The sequence below is a fragment of the Bos indicus x Bos taurus genome, chromosome 4 (genome assembly GCF_003369695.1).
Source record: "Bos indicus x Bos taurus breed Angus x Brahman F1 hybrid chromosome 4, Bos_hybrid_MaternalHap_v2.0, whole genome shotgun sequence".
Classification (NCBI taxonomy): Eukaryota; Metazoa; Chordata; class Mammalia; order Artiodactyla; family Bovidae; genus Bos; species Bos indicus x Bos taurus.
The window spans coordinates 94,641,666-94,660,189 of NC_040079.1; the positions used below are offsets into that span (position 1 = coordinate 94,641,666).

The 18,524-nt window shown below is 39.2% G+C and overlaps 1 protein-coding gene across 1 annotated transcript in view; it reads right to left on the reverse strand.

Annotated features, from left to right (window-relative positions):
• LRRC72 (leucine rich repeat containing 72) overlaps nt 1-18,524 on the reverse strand; it is a 70,055-nt gene that overhangs the window by 21,781 nt on the left and 29,750 nt on the right. The window contains exon 3 of the mRNA XM_027540011.1: nt 16,916-16,985. Within this exon, the coding sequence (XP_027395812.1) occupies nt 16,916-16,985 (70 nt within the window). The remainder of the gene's footprint in view (nt 1-16,915; nt 16,986-18,524) is intronic.

The window sequence follows — 18,524 nt, forward strand, 5'->3', positions numbered from 1 at the left end:
GGATTGATTTAGGTAGACAGATGCCAACTTATCTGACTTAGTGAGGATTTATTAGAAATTTTACTCATGCCCTCTCATAACTCAGAAAAGCTATTTTAGACTTATATTCTAAGTTTGAAAATGGGTTTCCTTAGCAAATTTAATTTTTTCTTATACTTGCAACAGTCCCAAATTATGAATCTATGAAATGCACATGTTCTGCTCAACCTCATTTTCTCTCAGTCTTATCTGTACCTAATTACATCAGCACTTGTGAAGGAGAAACACTAGTAATTTCACTTCAGCTTTTTGAAAGGAGCCAAGTTTGTGCCAAGTAGGAGAGACCATTGACACAGCAAGGGGTGGGTCCCAGTTGCTTCCTATCCCTTCCACTCTTCCTGCTAACCTCCTGACAGCCACTCATTACCTTTTTGTCTTTCCCCTCACCAATCCCTAATCTAATGATAGCCACACTTAACATCAGCATGGAAAGAGAACACCAGGGCAAATCATGACTTTTTCTTCTCTTTTTTTTTCCCCCAGTTGCCTGCCCAACATTGACAGAACATTACTAGTTAGTTGAGGTTTTAATTTCTCTTGCATTATGCATTAACACAAGAATACTAATAAACTCAAACCATTTAATCTTGATTATAGAATAATAATTTTCTCAAGAGCGTTAACATCTCTGAATCATGATTATTGGAATTTTAAGATTGCACTACTTGTTGGGATGAAATGATTTGGGGGAAATGGAGTGAAAGGAGATAAAGCCAGATCATGAGGACCTTGGGGAACTATTAAAAGATTTTGTACAGAGAAGTGTTATTTACCAGTTTTATTTTGGAAAGAAAATGGCAGGAAAGAGTACTGTTTAGGAGAGACAGTAATGACAAGAGATTAACAAAAATGGTGTTATGCTAATTCAAAAGAATATATGGATCCCAGAGTACAGTAATGACCATGGAAGAAGATCAAAGTAGAGGAAATTGAGAGCTAGTTCCAAGGTAAAATTCACAGGACCTTATAGACATTGCAAGGTACCAAGTTGCTGAAGTTAAGATCCAGAAATGGGAGTTGGAAGACTTGCTGATTATTTTGACACTCAGACCATTGTTAAAGTAAAACATTATTACAATTTTCCACTTAGAAAAATCTACACTACCAATTTTAAGGATTGCCATAAAATTTATATTAGAATGTGACATTTCACAAATTATATCAAAACCTCAGATATGCAGATGATACCACTCTAATGGCAGAAAGTAAAGAGGAACTAGAGAGCCTCTTGATGAGAGTGAAAAAGGGGAGTGAAAAAGCTGGCTTAAAACTCATCATTCAAAAAACTATGATCATGGGATCCAATCCTATCATGGCAAATAAATGGGGAAAAAGTGGAAACAGTGACAGATTTGGGGTTCCAAAATTACCATGGATAGTGACTGCAGCCATGAAATTAAAAGACGCTTGCTCCTTGGAAGAAAAGATATGATAAACCTAGACAGCATATTCAGAAGCCGAGACATCACTTTGCCGACAAAGGCCCACATGGTCATAGTTTTTCCAGTAGTCATGTACAGATGTGATAGATGGACCATGAAGAAGGCTGAGCACTTGAAAAGACTCTTGAAAGTCTTTTGGACAGCAAGAATATCCAACCAGTCAATCCTAAAGGAAATCAGTCCTGAATATTCATTGGTAGGACTAATGCTGAAGCTCCAATATTTTGGCCATCTGATGTGAAGAGCCAGCTCATTGGAAAAGATTCTGATGCTGGGAAAGATTAAGGGCAAGAGGAGAAGGGAGAGACAGAGGCTGAGATGGTTGGATGGCATCACTCATCATGATTAAGTGGACATAAGTTTGAGCGAACTCCAGGAGATAGTGAAGGACAGGGAAGCCTGGCATACTGCAGTCCATGGAGTGGCGAAGAGTCACATGTGACTTAGTGATTAAACAAGACCAACATATCTTAGCTCAGGGTTTGGCACATAGCAAGTGGTCAATAAACAATAGCTGCTATTATTTACTGCCTAACCATTATTACTTTTGATAGAGTGGAGAGCACTTACATTTAAGATAAAGCTCTTATGGGTAAGCACTGATGTACTAGTGGGGAAATTTTTAGGCCAGCATGATTTTAAAGTTAAGGAGGCATACTTTTAGGGCAGGATTTCTCAACCTTTACAACTATTGACATTTGAGGCCAGATAAATTTTTGTTGGGGTTGGTGGAATTGCTCTGTGGATTGTAGTATGGTTGGCAGCATCCCTAACCTCTATCTGCTAGAAGTCAGTAGCATACACACCCCAGCTGTGAAAATAGAAAATGTTTCCAGACATTGCCACATATTCCCCTTTTATATGTGAGGTGGGAGAGGGGTTGAGAAGTCATTCCTGATTGGGAATTACTGATTTAGACTCAAGGGAAAAGTCATATCTTTTAAACATTTATCATGACCCAGGAACTAAGCTAGATGTTTTCACCAACGTCATCTGACTCTTACAGTAGACCATGGTATTTGTTTTATTTCTTTTTTTACTTAGGAGGAAACTGAGGCTTAGAGAAGCTAAACAGTTTCTCAAGATAATAGAGCAAGGGTTCAAATCCAAGACTGTCTGATTCTCAGATCAAAAGTTGGCATATAGTGCATCATGTGGTTCATTAAATTGGGGGAATTTCTATATAAACCATCCAGAAGACATTCAGTTCAGTTCAGTTCAGTCACTCAGTTGTGTCTGACTCTTTGCGACCCCATGAATTGCAGCACACCAGGCCTCCCTGTCCATCACCAACTCCCGGAGTTCACTCAGACTCACGTCCATCGAGTCAGTGATGCCATCCAGTCATCTCATCCTCTGTCGTTCCCTTCTCCTCCTGCCCCCAATCCCTCCAAGCATCAGAGTCTTTTCCAATGAGTCAACTCTTCGCATGAGGTGGTCAAAGTACTGGAGTTTCAGCTTTAGCATCATTCTTTCCAAAGAAATCCCAGGGCTGATCTCCTTCAGAATGGACTGGTTGGATCTCCTTGCAGTCCAAGGGACTCTCAAGAGTCTTCTCCAACACCACAGTTCAAAAGCATCAATTCTTCAGTGCTCAGCTCTCTTCACAGTCCAACTCTCACATCCACACACGACCACAGGAAAAACCATAGCCTTGACTAGACGAACCTTTGTTGCCAAAGTAATGTCTCTGCTTTTGAATATGCTATCTAAGTTGGTCATATCTTTCCTTCCAAGGAGTAAGCATCTTTTAATTTCATGGCTACAGTCACCATCTGCAGTGATTTTGGAGCCCCAAAAAATAAAGTCTGACACTGTTTCCCCATCTATTTCCCATGAAGTGATGGGACCAGATGCCATGATCTTAGTTTTCTGAATATTGAGCTTTAAGCCAACTTTTTCACTCTCCTCTTTCATTTTCATCAAGAGGCTTTTGAGTTCCTCTTCACTTTCTGCCATAAGGGTGGTGTCATCTGCATATCTGAAGTTACTGATATTTCTTCCTTAACTTGAATATAATTTCAAATAATGGAAAATATTATTAGTTTGAGTAATGGAAAATATGGAGTAATAAAAAATATTCCACAATTATTTTTTTCTACTATATCAGCAATAACCAAAAAACATGCTTAAAATATACCCCAAAATATTTGGCATCAAATGAGAAAAAAGAAGAGAACTATAATAATCTCGAGATATATACACATATGGCAAAGTACAAATGTCTTCTGCTGCTGCTAAGTCACTTCAGTCGTGTCCGACTCTGTGCAACCCCATAGACGGCAGCCCACCAGGCTCCTCCATCCATGGGAGTTTCCAGGCAAGAGTACTGGAGTGGGGTGCCATTGCCTTCTATGAATGTCTTCTGAAGATACATATATATGTGATATTTACATAGATATATGGGCTTCCCAGGTGGCATTAATGGTTAAAAAAAAAACCTGCCTGCCAACACAGGAGACATAAGAGATGTGGGTTTGATACCGGGGTAGGGAAGATCCCCTGGAGGAGGGTATGGCAACTCACTCCAGTATTCTTGCCTGGAGAACCCCATGAACAGAAGAGCGTGGTGAGAAATAGTCCATGGGGTCACAAAGAGTCGGACATGACAGAGGCAATTTAGCATGCATGCACAAATAAGATTACCTTATTTAAGCAATAAGACAGACACAGAGAGGTTGAGTAACTTGTTCACAGGGCTACACAGCTAGTATATAGAGGAACTGAAGCTTGGCCCAGACTCCAGTGTCCTTGCTGGGAACCACTGAACTTTATTACCACCCAGGGTAGGAAGCTGAGCTGTGAAGCTCATTCCCAGATGCAGCTTGAGTCACTGGCTTGACTAGTCCCATCCATCTGATCTAATCTTGAATCTCAAGGGATCTGGGTTTCTCTCAAAAATTGCTCCAGTCTGGCTGCCACTATCTTAGGCTAACTTTGGGTCCCAGGCACTGTCCTCTCATGTCTCCAACCCTTAGGAAGTTTTTCTCCAGTTTTATCAATGACTTTCCAGCAGAAACTAGACAGATGCATCTGATTGCCAGTCAGCCCAAACTAAAAGAACCACCCAACATTGGTGTGAAGCAAAGTAATACACAAGTAAATGCACTTGCTCTTGGTTTCTTCCACGTTGCTTTTCAGCATTCCTTTTTCCTGGCATCCTCTTACCCCTGAACACCCTGCTTCAAGCCCTTTCAACATGCTTTAGAGTCCCATTTCTGCAGATTGGTAGGTAGGGGTAAACTGCTATATTGTTGATAAGGCTTAAGATAGCCATCCCAAAGGTGTTTCTTCTAAATTATTTTGTTCACTACTTTACCCCTTTCTCTTAGAACACTGTCTGCTAGCAGTCGCTGCTGCTCCTGTTAGTCACAAAGTCGTGTCTGACTCTTTTGTAACACCATGGGCTGTAGTGTGCCAGGCTCCTCTGTCCATGGGATTCTCCAGGCAAGAATACTGGAATAGGTTGCCATTTCCTTCTCCAGGGGATTGTCCTGACCCAGGGATCAAACCCATGTCTCCTGCATTGCAGGTGGATTCTTTACAGCTGAGTCATCAGGGAAGTCCTGCTATTTCTTTTCAATTAGAGGATTGTGATCGATGACTCTCTAATTGCTGACTTTCAGGTCAGTCTGAATAGGTATTGTGCTCTGAGAAGATTTCCGAGTGTCTCTAGAATTATGTTCCATAATAGCTCCCTAGGATACAGCTTGTAAAATCAGTTTTAGAGATTATGTTCACTAAATCTGAATAATGCCATCAATATAAAGAGTGTCTTCAAAAAACATCTATTGTTGTAAAACAAGATCACAGACTTGGAAGGAAACTTAAGAATTATGCACATGATTGCTGGTGAGGAAAATGACTTCTGGTTAAAAGTTCGTATTATAAACACAGATTTAATTTTTTCCAGCCAAATATTTATCTAAAATGACAATAAAATAATTGTTTCAAAAGATGTATGTTCATAAAGAGAGGGAGAACAGAAAATCAGACCATAGCAATATGGTTTTGGGAAGTATATGATCTAGGGGTAATAGAATTAATAGAAACAAGAAATTCAGATTCTAAACCAGAAAACAACCTTATATTTATACCACAAAATTCTAAAAAGTCTCAAAGACTGGATGTGAGGATAAAGAGGAGAGGATTAACTGAACAGAGAAATTCTATTTCTTAATAATGTTTCCAGTATAACCATATGGCAACTGGACTTCTCCCCTACCACCTCAAAAGACTAGAGATTCATTCCCTGGGTGGAATGAGGGACTCTTTTAAGGGAACTCTTTTAAGACAAGAGTTCCTGGTCAAGTAGCCGCTAGACAGATGTAAAGACAGAGGTTCCCACTGAAAACTGAGATTAAGGGAATGTATGTACACTATATGTTGAGGGTTCCCAGACCTCTTTTCCCAGCTTGGCTCTCAGAATGTGGGCAGCCAGATCTTTATAGTTTAATGCTGCTATATATAAAGATAATATAATAATAACATTTAGAGGGGTAAAAGAGCCCTGGGAAATTAAAAACATGAATGTAGTCTAAAATGTAATAAAAGAGTTGGAAGAGAATGTTGAAGGAATTCTCAGAAAGTAGAGCAATCTGACCAAAAAAATAGAAAATGGAGAAAATAAAAGAAAATTAGAGAGCCAGTTCAGTAGTTCAACATTTGTGTAGGAGTTCCAGAAAGAGAATGGTGGACATAAGAGAGAAAGAAATCAACAATACACTCCAATAAAAATTCCCCAAATGGAAAGATATGAGTTTCTTGACTGTAATTTCCCCAAGCTCACCACAATGGTTGAAAACAGACCTGTACCAAAGCACATCACTGTAACATGTCAGAACACTGTCCTCCAGACAGAACACATGTGCTCACATGTGCACACACACACATCATATTCAAGGATCAGGGATCAGAACGAAGAATGGCTTCATACTCCTCAAAAGTTACGCTGAAAAAATACAGAACAGTGGAGTGATGCCTTATCTCTAACTTAGAATTCTACCAACCCAATGAGCCAAAATATCTGTCCAAATATGAACACTGAATATACACAATTGCAGGCATACACAATCTTAAAAAAAATTACCACATGGAACACTTTCTCACAAAGCCGCTGGAGAATGCAGTTCAGAAAAATGTAAGACACACAATACAAGAAATAAGAGGGGGCAAAGGGAGTCCCTGGTATGGCTATGAAGGGTGATTAAAATTGTGCACAGAGGGATACCGGGCAGAAGTCCAGAGTGGAGCACGTCAGAAGGCTCTGGGCATACTTCTTCAAGAAATAAAAGCTACGGAATGATTCATTGAATAGATTTGGTCAACTGGGAGAGAGTTTGGGTTGAATAAGTAATAGTAACTAACAAAAAGTATATTTGTTTGTTTGGGTTGCATAACAAATATCACAGACTAGGTGTCGTAAACAACAGAAATTTATTTCCTCATAGCTCTGGAGGCTAGAAGTCCAAGATCAAGGTGCTGGCAAGACTGGTTACATTTTGAGGCCTCTCTCGTTGACTTGTACATGGCCCCTTCTGATACCTTCACGTGACTTTCTATCTGTATGCAATGTCTATTCTCCCTCTCTTTCTCTCTCTCTCTCTCTCTCCTCCTCCTCGTCTCTTTCTCCCTCTCTCTTCCCCTTTGACCCTCTCCCTCCTCCCTTCCATTTTCACTCTTACTCTTGCTCTCTCTCTCCTCTCCCTCTCTATCCTAATCTCCTCTTCTATGATGACATCAGTCACACTGGATTAGGGCCCACCCTAATGTCCCCATCTTAACTTCATTTCCTCTATATAAAAGTCCTAGTAGCTACCCTAGTCAGAGAAGGCAATGGCAACCCACTCTGGTGTTCTTGCCTGGAAAATCCCATGGACGGAGGAGCCTAGTGGGCTGCAGTCCATGGGGTTGCTAAGAGTCGGACACGACTGAGCCACTTCACTTTCACTTTTCACTTTCATGCATTGGAGGAGGAAATGGCAACCCACTCCAGTGTTCTTGCCTGGAGAATCCCAGGGATGGCGGGGCCTGGAGGGCTGCCATCTATGGGGTCGCACAGAGTCGGACATGACTGAAGCGACTTATTAGCACCAGCAGCTTCCCTAGTAGCTCAGTTGGTTAAGAATCTGCCTGCAACGTGGGAGACCCAGGTTCAATCCCTGGGTCAAGAAGATCGCCTGGAGAAAGAAATGGCAATCCACTCCAGTACTCTCGCCTGGAGAATTCCATGGACAGAGGAGCCTGGCGGGCTACAGTCCATGGGATCGCAGAATCAGACACGACTATGTGACTTTCACTTTCATAAAGGCCCTATATCCAAATACAGTCCCATTCTGAGACAGTGGGGTCTAAGACTTCAACATATAAATTTTGGGGCAGGGAAACAATTCAACCCAGAACAAAAAACTACTTAACAAATCAAAGGAAAATAAAATCCAGGCAAGTAGAGGAAATCCAATAAAGGGAAAGTAGCTAGACCTTAACACATGGCTTAACTCTGAAGAGCATGGGTTGTCATAATAACATACCCAGTGAATATTGATTTAACCAAAATCACAATACTGCCACATCAGGGGAATGGGAAATGGAAAGTATGCCTGTGTATGGAAAGTATGGAAGTGGAGGCAGGAAAGACAAAGCATTAAATCCTCATTTTTGTGGAAACTCAATAGCTATTGCCTAAATGGGAAAAATCAAGTGGCAACAATACCAGAATGTGACTTTGAGATATGCAGCTAAACAACAAAAGATTACTTAAAAAACTGAAAGTTGTTGCATCTGGGGGCTAACAAATGAGGGCAGAGTGTGCAGAAATGTTGCTAATGTATAGAATTAGCTAATTCTTTAAATTATTATAATAGTGATACATATAGCTGTTAAAAACAATTTTTTTAAAAAGAGTAGGTTCTTAATATTCATTCCATGCTTACTGTATGTGCTTCTTTGTTCAGTACTTCACACATGCCATCAAATTTCTCCATCATGACACCCCTTAGTTATGAAGAATAAATATCCTGTATATTATATAAGGGGGCTTCCTAGGTGGTGCTAGTGGTAAAGAACTCGTCTGCCAATGCAGGAGATGTAAGAGAAGTGGGTTCAGTCCCTGAGTTGGGAAGATCCCCTGGAGGAGGGCATGGCAACCCACTCCAGTATTCTTGCCTGGAGAATCCCAAGGACCCTAGTAAGCTTACAGTCCATCGGGTCACAAAGAGATGGAGACGACTGAGCCGACTTAGCATACATGCATATTATGTAAGAGGAATCAGAGCTCTAGACAAATATTTGCTAAATATTATCAGCTTATTAGTAACAGGATTATAACTATACCTGAGCTCCCCTTTCAGTATCCAGAGTTCCAGACTCTGCCAGGAATTATTATGTAACTATTGGTATTATTCTTTGGATTTTCATCTTTCTAAACATTATCTTATTAAATATAAGACAGATGAGTCATTATTTTTTAGCTTCCTGGCACTGAATCATCTTCCCCACAATTCAAGGAATTCTTTATCTAATGAGCTTTGGTAGGTATTAGGACTTACTCCTCATTAGGCAAAATACTCGCTTTTCTAGATTTCCTGACAGGTAATGTGTGGACACATGACTAGGCTGGATGCAATCCTACACATCCACTCTAAACTTTAAATCAGGAACTAGTAATGCAATCCAGAGAAAATCATAATTCCAAAAGTCACATGCACCCCAGTGTTCACTGCAGCACTAATCACAATACCCAGGACATGGAAGCAACCTAAATGTCCATCAACAGAGGAATGGATAAAGATGTGGTATAGATATACAATGGAATATTACTCAGCCATAAAAAGAAAGAAACAGGGTCATTTGTAGAGATGTGAATGGACCTAGAGACAGAGTAAAGTAAGTCAAAAAGAAGAAAACAAATTTCACCTATTAATGCATATATGTGGAATCTAAAAAAAGTGGTACAGATGATCTTATTTGCAAAGAGAAATTGAGACACAGATGTAGAGGACAAATGTATGGACACCAAGCGGGGAGGGGGAAAAAAGGGGGTGGGATGAATTGGGAGATTGGGACTGACATACATACACTGCTATGTATAAAATAGGTAACTAATGAGAACCCACTGTTTAACACAGGGAACTCTACTCAGTGCTCTGTGGTGACCTAAGGAAGGAAATCCAAAAGAGAGGGGAGATATGTATCTGTATAGCTGATTCACTTTGCTGTACAGTAGAAACTAACACAACATTGTAAAGCAATTATACTCCAATAAAAATTAATTTAAAAAAATCAGAAACAAGTAATGCAAAGAGGTAGAGACAGTTTTGTGTTAAATCTGGTGGTGGCAGAGAAGGAGACAGCAATATTCATTCCCCACTGCAGTGGAAATGTGGCAGCAGGAATGGGGACAGGAAAACAGCAGCACGGGTGGGGGCTTCTCTTGCTGATTGGCAAGTCAACAGTGCGTGTGGAAGCCACTTCTGTGATATGGCTGTGGCTGTGGCTTCTTTGATCTAAGAATTTCCTACACTTGATTCCTAAACTACCTAATATTCACCCAGTATCATTTCAATATATTACTTTCCTGCTTAACTCAGCTAAAGTATGCTTCTGTTAAGTGAACTTCTGTTTACCTTAGCTAGCACCTTTGCAAAGAAAAGTTCAACTTGGCAGACCTAGCTATGATGCTTAAAAAACAAAACAAAACAGAAACTGAAAAAACAAAACCTAGAAACTATTTTTGAAGGAACAAAAAAGTATCATATTAAGTAAAATATTGTCGTTACCCTCCCCAAACTTATAATTTATGATCCATTACATGACTTTCATGATTCACTGACAAAATGGAAATATTATATTTATGAGAAAATATTAGAATGTTTATGTACACATTTTTCCATTCAACAAATACTTGTGGAGCAGCTACTGTGTGCCAGCACTGTGTTAAATTCAGTGGTATAGCTATGAAAAAAACCAGACAGAAACCCTGTCTTTTTTTCTAGCAGGGAAAGAGAAAACAAATAATACTTACAATAAGTAAATTGTGTATTATGGAATCAGTTGATAAATGGTATGGGGAAAAAATTAAGCATGGAGATTGGGGGTGCCAACAGGGAGATAATGTTATATTTCAAATGGGCTAGTCAGGAAGACCTCACAGAGCAGGTAATAGCTGAACAAGTTCTTGATGAGGAAAAGGGAGTTGGCCATGAGAATATCTATGCAGGAGCACTTGAAGGCTAGCCAGTGTATATAGGTCCAGAGATAATAGGGTGCATGGTGCTGTTGGGTCAGTGAGTTAGGGAGAGGAGAGGTATTGAGGTCAGAGAGGTAAGCTGGCAGCCTATGTGTGCAGAGCCTTTAGGCTACTGAAAGAACTCAGCTGAAAATAATAGGTAACATTAGAGATTTTGAGTAGAAGAGTAACATGTTTTGACTTAGATTTCCACAGATCACTCTGTCTTTGAGGGATTCTCAGTGAGGAGCAATTTTGTACCCCGGAGAGCATTTGACAATGTCTAGAAACATTTTTAGTTGTTGCTTCTGGGGAGAAATCTGATATATAGTGTGTAGAGGCCAGGGATGCTGCTAAATATCCCCAAATGCACAATACCACCCCCACAACCAAGAATGATCCAGTTCAGAAGGTCGGTAGTATCAGAATTGAAAACCTTGGGGCTTTAAAGACCCCTACACCAGAGATTAAATGACATGACACAATTCTGAAAAATTCTATAATTATGTGTTATTTAAAGGAGTATATTATCACATGTTTGATATTATAATTACAATAGCCCTAAATTTACATGAAATTCTTAAGTATTAGTTGGGAACAATTTTAATAATATACACTGAATTATATAGGAGGAAAAAAAAGAAAAATTTCAGTATACTTTTAGGATTTCTAAGTTCATGTATATGGTGTTCCTGTCCAATAAGTGAACATGATGCATTCATCTGAATCAGTTTAAAATGTATACAATACTTGGAAATAAAATCTACACTTTAAAAATATTGAGAAATAACTGTTTTTGTACAATGCAAATAGATCTTCATTCTCATGTTTTTCCCTCTTTATTCCATGTTCTTGACATTTTTATATACATTTTTTCCCCCAAATAGGTTACATTTTTTGGATCATATAAATATTGTTGTTGTTTAGTTGCTAGTCGTGTCCGACTCTTTTGCGAGCCTATGGACAATGGCTTGCCAGGCTCCTCTGTCCATGGGATTCTTCAGGCAAGGATACTGGAGTGGGCTGCCGTTTCCTTCTCCAGAGGATCTTCCCAGCCTAGGTATGGAGCCCATCTTCTGCACTGGCAGGCAGGTTCTTTACCACTGAGCCACCTGGGAAGCAACTAGATATATAGTGTATATGAATTTCACAACCATGCACTGAAATCTTATTTAGGTTACTTTTTTGAGGAGGTTTTAAATATTTGGTAAAATATTCTTTCAACAAAGTTGACATGAGAGATAATTAATATTACACTGAGATAACAGAAACACCTAAGAGCCCAAATTATAAGGAATGTATGCTAGTTCATTTTATTCATTAATTTATCAAACACTCTACCACAGGGTTTGTAGTGCTCTAAATAGTTTTTTGGAACAAAGTATGGCATGTATAAATGAATAGATAAATGTATATATACCTAAACCTGATTAAAGGAATCAACTAAACTTTCATGAGGCAAAGCATGTTGTGAAAACTACCTGAAAAAAAAAAAAAAGCATTGCTGCTCAAAGAGTTCTTTACAAATATTTAAAACTATACGTTACAAATAATTATTTTAATTTTCAAATTGTGACTTGCTAGTTTTGTACATCAATATGCCTTCCTAAAATACACACATGCGTGCCCTTTACCAAATTTGCAGAATGTGCTGCCTGTCTGGGAGATAGGGAAAAACAACGTATCTTTATGGTACAGAAGAATGAGCTCACTCTTTCTTGAAATGATTTTGCTTATTTTAGTGTGGAAAATGTTGTTATAAATATTTTCGTTACTTTTTAGATGATGAAGTATGACTTTGTCAGAAGATGTATTTTTATTTAAATTTACTTAGTAAGAGTTGTCAACTATTCAGTTTTTGCTACGCGGTGGAAACTCAGATTGTATTTTGGATAGTTGCTTGGTGAGGCATTATATACAGGTTTCTCATCAAATGCTTACTGTAATCTGTGATAAATAGAATATACCCAAGTACTGCTAGATCTTCCAGAAACAGAAAGACACTAGCATTGTGGCACTATAATACACTCATTATTAAACATCTGTTTAAAAAAAACTTTTAAGGAAATGAGCCAAAACACAAATAGATCAAATGTATACAGACCATTTGGAACTGTAGTACAACATGCAAATTACTTAGATCACTCTTCTGAGCAGACCCAGATTCTTAGGAAAGCTAGAAAAGATGAACTGTGACCTAAAATTCCCTCAGTCAGGCTCACTGGAAGATGAGACAAGAGAGTGTTTTGAAGGCTTCAGTTTATAAACACCTAAGAGCAGCTGCCTCTCACTAATTACATCAGTGGAGATGAGAGAAAGATGACTCAGAAAGAGAGTTGCTACAGAACTAGTGAATATCTACACAATACAAGGAGAAAGCAAGCCCTAGAGAGCATAATGAAGGAGGAAGCAGGATAGCGTGAACAAACCTAGGAGAGTTGGGGCATTGCAAATCCTTAGAAACAATTTGTACCTATTTAATTTGTTGGTTCAAGGTCAGACTAGAAGCTCCAGTTTTATCACCCATTGCATAATAATGGGGAGAAGTGTGCACCCTTTAAGCATGTTCGGCTCCAAACACACCAAACCACACTCATTCATTATCTCCCCAAACCACTGCTTTCTCTCGTTCCATTCCAGGTAGTTTGCAACCACAACGCCCTCACCAGGAGTATAGCCAATCCCTAATTCTATCTCTAGGGCAGGTACCGTCATAGTCATTGTTATAGTCTATCAGTGGCCTAAAACAAGTACAGAATAAACCATATTAGATAGCATGCTTTTGACTATAAGTAATCTCTAAGCTCAACTCAAACTGGCACATAAATTCAAATACTCATTATCTCACATATCTAGGAGTCCAGAAGTTTTAAGAGCCCCAAATCTCAATGATTCTCTGAGCTCTGCTTTTCTCAAAATGTTGGATATATCCACAAGTTGGAAGGATGGTTTCTGGCTTATAAGTCAGGCCAGAAAATGTCCAGAGGAAACAGCGGACCTCTCTTCCAGTGTGCTTTGAGGAATAAGGAAACCTTTCACAGAAGTCTCCCAGGAGCTACCTCCACTGTCTCTATTGCAACAATTGGATTATGAGCCCATTCATTGACTAGCCACTCACAAGGAGGATGGGGTTATCCTGACTGGTTTAAACAGTTCAGGCTCCACGCTTTGGAAGTGGGAATGGGACCACCTACCTGAGTAACAACAAGTGTGTACTAAAACACAAACTCAGATTCTGCTATCCAGGTAAAGGAAGATAATGGATAATCAATAGACAACCCATAAAATGATCAGTACATTTGCCTCCACAAAGTTGTTGATTGAATAAATGAATAAACAAAAAAGATGTGTTCATTTTATGCCTTAGTTTTTCCTAAACAGAGGGTAGGAAATAAATCTAAGGACATTTATTTATGTTCTACAATAATGTAAGAACAATGCTGGTCACGGATTCAAACCATTGTTAGCAAAACATTATAATTCTAAATATTTATGTTCATTTGTCACTGTTGATGTTTCTCACCAAGATTCTCCATATCATTTCTATACTGGCATAGTAACTTCCTGATAGTAGTTCACCCAGTGTAACCTAGATTGTAAAGAAAACTAATACTCACATTTTTTCCATAGGAATTTTGATGAAGTACCATCATAGCTAATATGCCCATTAGAGTTTTAGATGCTGAATAAGACTTCAGTTTTTCATGGAGTGTGAATACTCTGACAACTTAGCAACCAGTCAACTATTGATCAACCCAAAAATTCACATTGGCTTATTCACTCATCTCGTGACCACTTAAAATTTATTTGAATATGATATCTTTTCAGGATTATATGGAATTGTTGTTCAATTGCTAAGTCATGTCTTACTCTTTGTGACCCCATGGACTGCAGCACTCCAGGCTTCCCTGTCCTTCAGTATCTCCCAAAGTTTGCTCAAATTCGTGCCCATTGACTTGGTGATGATGCCATCTAACAATCTAAATAAATCTATTTTTAAAGAACAAAGTTAAGTGATGGCTATTTGGGAAAGAATATAGTTTGTTAAACATAAATAACCGAACACTAGAAGAGAATTTAGCCCTTTTGTCGCACCCTTTCTCCACCAATCCCCCTTCAAAACCAAAGTACAATAGTTGACAGTGTGTGCAATCCTTTCCTATGTATATAATGCATCTGTAAGTTAACTGTATGAAAATTCAGTGACTGCCGGAAGGTGGGACGGTGTCCACTACAAGAAAGCCAAAAAAATATTAAAAATCCCTAATCACACCTCTCCTTTTAGACATACTGCCAACATTTGTACATGTTCTTTCCTTCAAAGCTGAACACTGAACACCACAATGAACACACATGAAAAACAAAGATTAGTCACTTTTGCCATGCTTGATGAGTTCCATCTTTTTCTAATTGGAGGTCACACACTGTGACCCAGGATAATTTTTGGCAGACTGTTTAAAAGAGTTTTGAACCTGTATGCCCTTAAGTAGTTTGTGCACTTTCCATTTCAGTTGTTAGCTGCCTGGGCCTTGAAGGTATTTGTGCTTGTTCTCCTAGAAATTATTTCAAGCTTATGCAACTTATGCTTGCACTTAATACTAGAATAACTTTTTTCCATTTTCCACTTAATTGGTTAAAAAAACAGACAAATTGCAATGTAATACTGAAATACTTTCATAAACATGGCTGCTTAAAGATTCAGTGCTGTAAATCTGGACTATTGCTTGACAAGCGGACCACTACCGAAAACTCAAATTGTTATTTTTCAGTCAGCTGGTGTTTGAAAGTTTAAATTTAGAATGCTAAGACTGGATCATCAATTTATAATGAACAAAATACAAGCTGTTGGAAAGTCACACTTCAGAAATTTGAGAATGACTGACTAGCTAACTATAGTAATTGTTTTGGCTTGAATTTTAGTTCAGTCCCGCTCTTTGACTTGAAGAGAGCTTGGAGCTCCAGTCAGGCCCCTATGGAGGAAGCGGTGGGAAGACTCTGCCAACTAACCCTGGCCTCTAAGAGCAGCTTCAAGGGCCACATTCAGTGACCTTGATGAGCATTCCTGGCAGCTGGTGACATGATGGCTTAGTGCGTGGCACTTCCTGAAGAAGCGAGATCAGCTTGGGAGGTAATCAGTCCCTCACATGGCAGGACAATGTGTGTGAGTTCTGGGGAATGCATGCAGGACCTTTGGACGAATGTTGATCTAGGGCATTTTACAAAGGATCCTGCCCAAGAGGGCAGTTTGCCAAGGCGAGGAGATGCTCAGATGTAAGAACGACTGGGATACAAGGTTAGGGGAGGTCTGGAGTGGCCAGCAAAGAGGAATCAGAGTTGAAGAAACCTAGCAGAGGGGGTTTCTGAATAACCCAATGGGAGAAAAAAATAAACTCTGAACATTGTTAATACCAGTGGGTGCAAACTGAAAAAGAACTTTGCTTTTCCTTGGCTTTTCCACTGCCTCCACACTTCTCCATTCCACACTAACTTGTGAAGGCTGGGGTAGAGATGCAAGGCCAGAAAACAACCAACCACATCCCCTTGCTAATGAAGAAGGCAGATGGCCATCCGCAGTGAGCCCTAGCTGAATAAGAGAGGAGAGATGGGGGATGTGTCTCATATTCATCTCCACATTCTCATTTCTGAACTGAGCCTAAGACTGTAGCTTAAAATGGACTGAAAGCTCCTGGACTACAAAAGAGAGAGAGAAAAAAAAAGTCATGAGACTGCACAAGTTTTCTTCCAGGAAACTGGGAAGCAACAGCTTACACTGAACAATTTTGAAAGAACATGGGAGGAAAAAGTAAAGCTCCCATCTGACAACATCTCACAAATTGACCTATTCAATATGCATGTGTGCAAAGTCGCCTCAATTGTTTCTGGCTGTTTGCGACCCTGGGGACGGTAGCCCGCCAGGCTCCTCTGTCCATGAGGATTTTCCAGCCAAGAATACTGGAGTGGTAGCCATGCCCTCCTCCAGGGGATCTTCCCAGCCCAGGGATCAAACCCACGTTTCTTAAGTCTTCAGTGTTGGCAGGCACATTCTCTACCACTGGCCCTATACCACTTTGTATATACATATAGTTTCTTACCTATATTAAAATTAGGAGTATAAAATATTAATACTTTTAATGACCAGTTCTATTAAAACATGAAATTAAGATTGTAGTTTAATCATACAACCATGTAAAATCAAATATCACACTACCTTGTTATGATGTAGCCATAAGTATTTTAATTTTTTAAACCTAGAAAGATCAATGACCTCTGTCAGCTCCCTAGAAAGGAAAAGAGAAAGTGAGTATTAGCAACAATTAATTTATTCATGTCTAAAGTTGCTTATATAGTATGACATGGGGAGAATAGAAAAGCCCACTTTCTGTCCTTTCAAAATTATTGGCACGTTTATACAGGCTAATTTCCTACTTTAAAATTTAATTTAAAGTATTTTTAAATTTTTTAATTTAAAAATTCCACCTTTAAAACTTCATTCTTGGATTAAGATTTTTGTTAGCCAGTTAAAGCAAATACTAAAAGGAGGAAATTTATCACATTAGTAGAATTTATACCTCATTATGACTGAATTTATTGGGACTTTCATTTTATTTTTTTTTATATATTTTATTTTTTAACTTTACAATATTGTATTGGTTTTGCCATAGATCAACATGAATTTGCCACAGGTATACACGTGTTCCCCATCTTGAACCCTCCTTCCTCCCCGTACCATCCCTCTGGGTCGTCCCAGTGCACCAGCCCTAAGCATCCAGTATCGTGCATCGAACCTGGACTGGCAACTCGTTTCATATATGATATTATACATGTTTCAATGCCATTCTCCCAAATCACCCCACCCTCTCCCTCTCCCATGAGTCCAAAAGACTGTTCTATTTTAAAAGACTTCACTGAGGAGAGGCCAGAGGAACAAAAGTAAGAGCAGAAGACACCAGACTTAAGGTCAATGTGGGAAACAGCATCAGCTCCTGCTTCAACGCTGCCTACATGGTCTTTAGTTTGAGGTTGTCCAGATCTTGGCCAAACTGGATTTAAGACATGGAAACTGCAGGACCCAAAGAGGCAGAGAGTGAGTGAAGTGTTTTATTCTCCCATCGTTGATTATCATATGTGTCTGTGCTAAGTCACTTCAGTCATGTCCAACTCTTGTGATCTCATGGACTGTAGCCCACCAGGCTTCTCTGTCCATGGGATTCTTTACCACTGAGTCACCAGAGAAGTCCATAATTTTTAATATTTTGCTACATTTATGTTCACTCTCTTATCTGTAGACACAATTTACCTATTTGCTAGTTGATAAGTTTCTTGGTGAATCGTTTGAAAATAAGTTGCAGACATGACTCCAGGGCTCTGATTCATAAATACTTCAGCACACACATCCCTCAAATAAGGACAGTCTCCTGCTTAACCACCATACCAATATCAAACCTAAGAAAATTAAAATTGAATTCAATGATATCATCTAATACACTGCTATTCATATTCAAATTGTTCCTGTTGTCCCTACATTTCTTTTATAGATTTTTTGCTTGTTTAAACCCAGAATTGCATCAACATTGATGCACTGGTATAACCCATTTTCAGTTGGTATAACCCATTGTTTGTTGTTTAGTTGCTAAGTTGTGTCTGACTCTTTGTGATCCCATGGACTGCAGCATGCCAGGCTTCCCTGTCCTTCACTATCTCCCAGAGTCTGCTCAGATTCATGGCCATTGAGTTGGTGATGCCATCCAATTATCTCATCTTCTGCCTCCACCCCTTTTCCTCCTGCCCTCAATCTTTCCCAGCATCAGGGTCTTTTC